Source organism: Arvicanthis niloticus, chromosome 1 (assembly GCF_011762505.2).
Source record: "Arvicanthis niloticus isolate mArvNil1 chromosome 1, mArvNil1.pat.X, whole genome shotgun sequence".
In the NCBI taxonomy this organism is placed as follows: Eukaryota; Metazoa; Chordata; class Mammalia; order Rodentia; family Muridae; genus Arvicanthis; species Arvicanthis niloticus.
Genome location: NC_047658.1, coordinates 120,514,328 through 120,523,904, shown reverse-complemented (window position 1 = coordinate 120,523,904; position 9,577 = coordinate 120,514,328). Strand labels below are relative to the sequence as shown.

Here is a 9,577-nt window from a genome sequence, read left to right as displayed (position 1 = left end):
GCTGTGATGGAGGGGAGGGTATCTCTGCCCATTAAAGTAATAAACTCCCACAGGTCATTTGAAAACTTTAGTGGCAAAGGAGCAGGGATTATAGAAGCACACATTTTTATTTATGCAAAGTTAGTGTACATTTAAAAAAAATGATGTAAACAGAAATGAGGCACACAGCAGTGGGAAATGCAAATCAACCAAAGATTACAGAAGAGGCTACAGCTTAAATACTTTCTCTACTGGTGCAAGATCTCAAGACACTTCGGCTAAAGAAATTCAGTAAGTCTAACTCATTCCTTCCCACTTCAGTCTCCTGAAAATAGCACATTTCAGCTCATCCCAATTTTCCTCTGTAAAAAGGGCAGAGAAACGCTGCCAGGTTCTGAGGCTTTGTAGACCAGGCTTTGTACAAATTGAGTTCTCACAACAATGCCTGGCACATAGCAAGTATTAAATAAATATTTATTCACAGTTATATGGGATTGTATCTTAGGATCATTGTGTCTAAAAACACATTATATGTTTTATTATAATAATATGTCAGGCATAATAACTGATGGGACACTCTGCTGAACTCTGAGGATAAGCAACAGAAAGCATTTGTTCCATACCATGAATAATCATGAATGTTCATGGATATTTCATGAATATTCAACAGGTGCTAGTTACTTGAAGGAAGATTCAACATTTTAAAACACCCCAAGTTAGAAGCAGATGTTACACATGAGTGTGAGTGACAAAAAGCACAGGCAAGGATGGACAGTCAAACACAAGTGAGAGAAGACCGGCAGCTTGAACTTCACCAATCTTTCATAGCAAATGTTCATTTGCCTTTTAAGACACACTTGCTTTCACTTTGACCTATCACCAGTACCAGTCTGTCTTTCTTAACTCCAGAGCGTGTGTTAAGGTTTTGTCTTTTATTGTCTATTGTAATGTTATGTGTGGGCCTCCATGATCTGGAGTCTGCATGTACACCCTGTGGCCCTGCCCCAAGTTAATTCTGACTGGTGAATAAAGATGCCAATAGCTGAGCAAAAGAGACATAGGTGGAGTTTAGGTTTCACTGACTTGGAGGAGAGAAGGATCACAAGGAAGAAGAAGGTACAGAAAGGAGGAAGGAAAAGCCACCATAGGTTAAGGGTCAAGAGAGCATGGCCCTGAGAGCTGACCAATTGGAGTTAAGAGCAGTCCAGATGAAACGTAAGTAGTAAGTAATAACTTGGGTTATCGATAGGAAAGCAGATTCTATCAGCATGGAGGGTAGGCAGCTGCTCAGCTCTTGAGCTGTTTAGAACTTATTGTAAATATGAAGGCTGTGAGTGTGTCTTTCATCTGAAAACTCAATAACAAAAAGTGGGGTTAAAAACCCAGGCTGGGATTTGAATATTTACTACAAGTGTGCACAGGCTTACCTCATGTGTTAGAATGATGATCTGAGCTAACTGGTAATATTCAAGCTGAACTTTGCCAATCACTGACCTAGTGAACCCTTTCTTCTTCCTGCTTCTTTTCTCTGGGAAAATCCTAACATCTGGTGCTTCTGGAGTTTTCTCCCCCTTTATCATGGATGCTTGTTCACAGCCCTTTCATTCTGTAAGCTGTGATGCTAAAATTGATCAAGTCCAAATTTTCGTCTTTCATAGCTGCTGGGGAGCCACACTCAGGTCCTCATGATTGTTCAACAAACATCTTACTGATGGAGTCATTTCAATAGCCTCATCTTTTTTGTTTTTGACAAGGTCTCATGTGTCCCATGTGTTCTTTCAACTAACTAATGATATAGTCATGAACCACACTCAATTTCTAATTCACCTTGGCACCAGTGAGCCAACATGTACAGTTTTTGTGGTGCTGGGAATCACTCAGGCCTTTGGGCATGCCAGTTAAGCAGTATACCAACTTAGTTACATCTCCAGCCCCAAGTATTTGTTCCTAAAGTTACCAACACTACCTCTCTAACCTCAGGATTGTCTCTTTTTTTATGCAGGAAGCTTGTGTATGGCCGAAGGAAGAAACAGCACAGCTGTGACAAGATTCATCCTCCTGGGATTATCAGATCAGCCTCAGATGAAGGTCTTCCTTTTTATACTGTTTCTGGGAATTTATCTCCTGACCTTGGCCTGGAACCTGAGCCTCATCACCCTCATTAGAATAGACAATCACCTCCACACACCCATGTACTTCTTCCTCAGTAATCTCTCCTTCCTGGACATTTGCTATTCATCTTCCACTGCCCCCAAGATGCTTTCTGACATTGTCACAGATCAGAACACCATTTCTTTTCTTGGCTGTGCCACACAATACTTTGTCTTCTGTGGAATGGGGCTGACTGAATGCTTGATTTTGGCAGCTATGGCCTATGACCGGTACAATGCCATCTGCAACCCACTTCTCTACATGGCCCTCATGTCTCATACTCTGTGTTTAAAGTTGGTGGTTGGTGCCTATACGGGTGGTTTCCTTAGTTCTTTGGTTGAAACATGTTCCATCTACCAGCATGATTTTTGTGGGCCCAACATAATCAACCACTTCTTCTGTGACCTTCCTCCAGTCCTGGCTCTGGCCTGCTCTGACATCTTTATCAGCCAAGTGGTGACCTTTATTTTAGGTGTCATTGTGGGGGTGATGTCTGTCCTAGTGGTCCTCATCTCTTATGGATACATTGTTGCTGCTGTTCTTAAGATCAACTCAGCTAAAGGTAGGACCAAGGCCTTTAGTACCAGTGCTTCTCACCTGACTGCTGTGACCCTCTTCTATGGTTCTGGTCTCTTCATGTACATGAGACCCAGCTCAAGCTATTCTTTCAGCCAGGATAAGGTGGCATCTGTATTCTATGCTGTAGTGATACCCATGATAAACCCCATCATCTATAGCCTCAGAAATAAGGATATTAAAAATGCTGTAAGGAAAGCTGTGGAAAGGGACTACATGTTCTCTCATGGGCATTCATTTTTCTGATAATGGGTGGTGTTCACATGACAATCTGAGTGGCTGAATATTGCAGAAATTTATTCAGGTTTGACTACTTGAACTTCAAGATGATTTGAATAGACCAAGCTCATTCTTCCCTCTTTGTGTAACTAGGGATGGTTTTGTCATCATTGGTTCCTAAAATAAACAGCATGAGTACATTTAGGTTTCAATGCTCTCTTTAGTGGAAAACCTCACAATGATAAAACAACACTCTGCAACATCAAAATACCTCTTTTCCGTACTTTGAATATGAAGCACAAAGAAACCAAGCTGGAACTCAGATGGAAGCTTCCTCCCTGCTGGCTAGCATTAATGGCACCAGAGTATGATAGGAGAGAAGTCATCAACAATATCACCTAGCTCTGGACCTTGTCAATTACAGTACCAAAATGCCTGATAGTGTATGCTCACTGGACCAGTAGTAGTATGAATATTGAGAAGTAACCAGTCACTTCATGATTGGATCTGAAGCCTATTCTATTGTATGGTGTCCTTGCACCTGGTACTATAAACATGATTTAAAGCCTGTGACTAAGGAGGCTATGGCCACTTTCTGGGAGTCTACTGATAACTTGCTGTTGATAAATGGATATGTTGCTTGTCATGGTTTATGCCTTTAATCCCAACATTGGACACAGAAGCAGGTAGATCTCTGTGAATTCAAGATCATCATAGTCTACAGAATGGACAGCCAGGATAGCCAGGGATACATATTGAGAACCATTATTTAAAAAAAAACAAATAAATAGATATTTATCAAAACTGTCTGCTAAGTAATTATATTTATATCTTTAGATAGTACAACTCTCAGTCTTGGTTATAGAAGACTCTTGCCACTGGAATGTTGTCAAAACAGAGATTCATGACTGGTCAAGGTGCTGAGAATAAGTGACTTTTGAGTACTCTAGTTCAAATGGAACATATATATGACCTTCTCTATCCCCCAAGGGTAAGCTAATAACATAGACAAGGAGGAGAGAGGACATACAAGCATGAGAGTGGAGTGAATGCTATGATGTATTATCTTCTAAGAATTGCATGGGTGTTGAATCCCTGAATTCACAGAAACTTTGATTAACAGCACAAGACCTGCAGGAGACAAAGTTCTCCACTGATCCACCCACCCCTACCTGGGGACTCATTGGAAGTTAGGGTTTCTGAGAGAATGGCGGTCACAGTGCTTCACTTCTTCATTGTTTTACTTTCCTCTGAAAAACTGCAATGATCCAACCATCTAAATATAAGAACCCCAGTTAAACTCAGTAGATTATTTTTAAAAAAGTATATGAAAATAGCAGCCAAAGGTGTTGCCAAGGCTGATAGTTCCAGAAGAAATACAAGAGGAGAAATGAGGAAAATGAGATTTGGAAAATGTCAAGGTACATTATATACATGGAAGAAATTTCAAACAATAAATTTTAAGTTACATTTTAAAAAGAAATGTAGTATTTTATCTAAAGCATACATATTTATGACAGTTCATAGTTTGAGGTTTGCCAAAGAGCAATAATAATGATATTATTATTATTATTATTAATATTTTGTGATAGTTAGGGTTTGATTTTTTTAAGTTCTATTATTTTATTATTTTTAAAGTAATATTTAAATGCTTCTCACTTCTTTCATTCTTTGTGTGTGTGTGTTGGTTAATTGGTTGTTACAACCTAGAATCATGTAGAAAGAGAGCCTGAAGGAAGGGTTGCCTAGATCTGGATAGCCTCTGGGCATGCCTTAGGAAACTGTCTTGCTTCCCTTAAGTGAGGTAGAATGAAGAACTACCAGCAATGTGCATAGCAACATTGCATCAGCTGTTCTTTGCATGTGGTGAAGAAAGCAGGAAGTCAGTAAGCAAATAAGCATGCATTTAATCGCCCCCATGCTCCTGAATATGGATGTGATGTGACTACCTGCATGCCTGTGTCTAAAGAGCTTAAAGCGCCATTTTAATGAAAGCTTGGAAGACAGTAACACTGAAAGAAATATGGACAGAGGAGGCCTTTTCCATGAGGTTTCAGGGTGAGAAGGACTTTATTAGAAACTGGACAAGAAAACATTTTTGAGAAATTTTCATTAAGAATATGTCTGTGAAAAAAAAGAGAATATGTCTGTGCTGATCAGACTGGGGCTGAAGAATCTGTTGTGATTAATAAGAAATCTGCATTATTAAAGTGAAACTTGTGCATCATGAGAACAATAGGAGAGTATTTTTTATCAGGATTAGTATGTAGAAACTCATACAACTTTGGTCCAAAAGGACAAGACGACACATGGAGCTTACTGCAAAACTTGGCAGTAAAGGAAAAGATGTATATATGGTACTGAAACTAAAGGATGAAAGAACTTGTGGAGAGAAATTGAGGCCTGGCACTGTGTTGCAGGTCTAAAGATCCTGTGGAGAGATAGTAGAAAACATTCTTTAAAGTGGAGACTCAGTTCATGTGGACATTCCAGGACACTGAGTTGCCAGAACCATTGGACATCCCCCAAGGACATCTGAGGGTGTAGAATAGAGCTAAAATGGAAAGTCTTTGTGCTGAAAAGGACAGAGTTGAGAAGGTGGTTCTACCAAACCCCTTTTGAACCCAGAAAATCACAAATCACAGGAAGTCAGACACTGAACAACCGGGCTTGGTATTTGCACTATACTGGATTTTGGGTTGGCTTAAGTGTTATTGTTCACTTACTGTGAAATAAGTATACTTAAGTGGCTTTTTAAAATATGAATCCATAATTTAGAGACTTTGGGTTTTTTAATATTTTGGACACTTGAAGTAGTGGAAATCCTTAAGACATTAGGAGCTTGTTAGTATACAACTTTGTTATGATATTAACATGAGACTCTGGAAACAAGGAGTAAAAAGTTATGGGTTAAGGTTATATGTTTGTGTATCAAGTTAACAAGAGGTGAGTTATGAAGCATAATTTTGAGTGTCAACTTGCCACAACCTATAATCATAAGGGAGGAAAGCCTGAATAAGGATCGCCAAGATCAAGTGGATCCATGTGAGGATTGCCTTAATTTTTTTTCTTAGGATGGAAAAGAAGGTCCTGGATCTGGGTGGTACCATTTCACATGTGGGCCTTAAAATATGTAATAGTAAAGAAAGCTGGAAGTGAACAGAAAAGAAAATCTCTGTTCTATTTTCAATCTTGAATGTAGACATGATGTGACTTAAATGAACTGTTCCTTTCAGGATTTCCCTTCAGTGATAAGACTGTAACTTGGGATTGTAACTAAATAAAACCTTTCTCCCACTTTACTTTTGTTGTCAGGATATTTTCCTAAAACAACAATAGTGAAATTAGAGCAGTACATGTTTTTGAACTATAATGAATCATACCTAAATTTATAGTTTCCTTTTGACATGTTATTTGATAGAATATTAACACAATAAAAGGATCTGAGACATGTAAAGGCTTGTGTTATAAATTATCTTCATTGAAAAACTATAATTCTCAGTTATATACTTGTGTTCAATTTTTTTTTGCTATGAGTACAGATTATTTTGCTAATTGCAGAAGATGTATATTTACACTTTTGAAAATTATTTGCAGATCCAGAGATCAAGTTTATTTGAAAAATTCCCTGAAATGTAAATATAAGAATCTGAGTTTGAGCCCCAGAACTCAAGTAAAAATTCAGGATTATACAGCATTCTAAATGGTGAAAACCAAAACATTGTCATAAAAAGCAATAGCAGGACAAGAGTGTCCATTCTCTGCACTTACTCGATGTATTCCTAACATCCTAGCCAGAGCAATAAAAGAACTGTGATGGCTTGGCCTAGGAAGTAGCACTATTAGGAGGTTTGGCCTTGTTGCAGTAGGTGTGTGACTGTGGGTATGGGCTTAAGACCCTCATACTAGCTGCCTTGAAGCCAGTCTTCCACTAGCAACCTTCAGATGAAGATGTAGAACTCTCAGCTCCTCCTGCACCAGGCCTGTCTGAATGCTTCCATGTTTCTGCCTTGATGACACTGGATTGAACCTCTGAATCTGTAAGCCAGCCCCAACTAAATGTTGTCTTTTATAAGACTTGCCTTAGTCATGGTGTCTCTTCACAGCAATAAAACCCTAACTAAGACAAAAACAAAAGGAAATTAAAGGGATACCACCAAAGAAAACCAGATCTACCTGAAATCCCAGAAGCCTACAGACATCAGAGACTAACAGCTCAACCTGCAGCCCCAGAGACATCCATCAGAAACTACCAGGCCTGCCAACACTAGTGACAACCCAGATGGTTATGTTGGACCTAAAGATACAAAACCAGGGGACGTGCTTCCCCAGAAACACTCACGGGTGGGATTCGCTGCAATAACATGAGGTTTAATGATAATAGTAATCCAGTGCACTGGGGTTCTCTCACATGCAGGCAAGAAGAACCCCAAGTTGAAGTTAAGAGCAGTTTTTATACAGTTTAAGGGGTGGACTAGAGAAACAGTGACTAGGCACAATATGATTGGCAGAACAGTGTGACTTTTAAACTGATTGGTCTTTGGGGAATGAGGTGGCAAGAATTTGTCCATCCTGTGGAATGTGTCTACATTCTCTGGGCCTTTCTAACCCGCAGGTGGGTTCCCTCCCCTGTGGTCTGAGGAATGTTAATCCACTTTTCCCTTCCTCCTCTGAATGTTAATACAGCAGGGTAATCCAGAAGGTGTCCTCAGACTAAGGAATGTGCTCCTCCCAGGATGTGTCCTGGGGTAGATAATTTTTAAATTTAACTGAATTCCTACATTTAAAGGTCAGTGTAAGAACACAATCAACAAAAGTCAGTGCAATATGGCATCACCAGAACCTAGCTATCCTACAACAGCAACCCTGAATATCCTAACACACATGAATCACAAGAAAATGACCTTATATCTAATCCTATAAAGTTGATAGAGGCCTATAAAGATTAAGTACATAAATCCCTTAAAAGAACTACAGGAAAAGATCATCAAACATGTAGAAGACCTTAAAGAGAAAATGAATAAATATAAGCAAATACAGGAAAATACACCAAAGAGGTTAAATAAATGAACAAAAACTATTCACCTGAGAATAGAAATAGAAGCAATAAAGAAAATATAAACTGAGGTAATCCTGGAGATGGAAAAGCTAGGAAAGAGAATGGGAACTGCAAGCATAAGCATTACCTACAGAATACAAAAGATGAAAGAGAGAATCTAATGCACAGAAGATACAATAGAAGAAACCTATACATTGGTCCAATAAAATGTTAAAGCTAAAAAGTTTCTGGTACAAAATATCTGGAAAATTTGGGACACTGTGAAAAGACCAAACCTAAGAATAATGGGAATAGAAAAAGAAGACTCACAAGTCAAGGGCACAGAAAAATATTTTCAACAAAAATCTTAAAAGAACATTGTGTGATGTGCCTCACAAAGGCCATGGGAGTTTGAAAGTCGGGGATGACATGGAAGTGACCTATCAGTGGGAATATAGTGAGCTGGGTGGTGAGATTTTGGAGCTCTGGAGCTCAGGCCAGTGTCGGCAACCGTGCATGAACTTGTTGGCAGCAGTGCTGGGAAGCTGCCACACTGGCAGCTGGTGCTGCCATTGTTGTGGAAACTTAGAACCAGCAGCTGAAGACCCCCATACTTGGGAGACCCTTCCTCAAGTCTCAGGAGATCATGACCACCCAAAGATCACAAGAAACCATACCTGGATGCAATCAGCAGAGGCTTTATTAGGAAAATTGTCCTGCGGTCAAACCACAAGCTCTCTCTCTGAAGAGCAAGGTTTGGCCCCAAGTGGCGGGGCTAAGGGATCTTTTATAGAGCAAAACCACAAAACAGGGGAGTGGGGAGGGGGTGAAGGGTTGCCAAGGATACATAACATAAGAATAGCGAAACATTCCAGAGAAACCCACCCTGAAAGGTTAATAGCCATGGAAATTACTCAGTACAATCATTTTTCTCAAAAATGTAGTCTTACCAAGTCACTGTGTCCCACCCTGTCATTTACCAACTATTTCAGATTAACTATCTTCACTTCTTCCGGCTATAGCCCCACCTAGGTGGCTTGCATCTTTTATCTGTGGTCAGGAATGCCTTCCTGCCTTGGGCCTTTTCCACCCATAGGCGGGCCTACTGCCTGAGCTTTGATTCAGGGAATAATGTCCTTCACCCGAATGTGTCCTGGGGTAGTAAAAATCTTACATTCAGTTTCGCTTTCTGGAACTTGCATTTTTCTGCCCAGGTCTAAGGCAAAAAAAAAAATCTACACATATTTCATAAAATGGCCTTTATAATTTTTCACTCTACACAGCCAGGCAGTTGTCTCTTCTAATATCTCTCACTACAGGTGGAGCCCTAAATAGGGCAATAATTCACTAACAAATTTAAGACTATTAACCTGAGAGTTAGAGTTATTTTATTAAGTGAGCACTAAAACAAGTCATGTGTACTCAAGCACAGAAATTTTTTTTTAATGAGTCAGACAGCCAGAGAATGAGGTTGCCTGCCTTTTATCTCAGAAGGATTTAACTGTGTATTTATAATTTGGGGATTATTTGTTTTAAAGACAGATTTAGAAACAGACTTGTCCGAATCTGAATCTCGTGAGGAATTTTGCCTGGGGTTCAGAACTGAGAGAGGGA

The 9,577-nt window shown here is 39.5% G+C and overlaps 1 protein-coding gene across 1 annotated transcript; it reads left to right on the top strand.

The window, feature by feature from the left end:
- Nucleotides 1–263: 263 nt before the first annotated feature.
- Nucleotides 264–6,227, top strand: LOC117693459 (olfactory receptor 5A2-like). The gene is given in 3 exon segments (XM_076917874.1): nt 264–1,194; nt 1,982–2,935; nt 2,938–6,227. Coding segments are annotated over 3 exon segments (1,047 nt in total). The 5' UTR covers nt 264–1,145; the 3' UTR covers nt 2,982–6,227.
- The last annotated feature ends 3,350 nt before the right edge of the window (nt 6,228–9,577 follow it).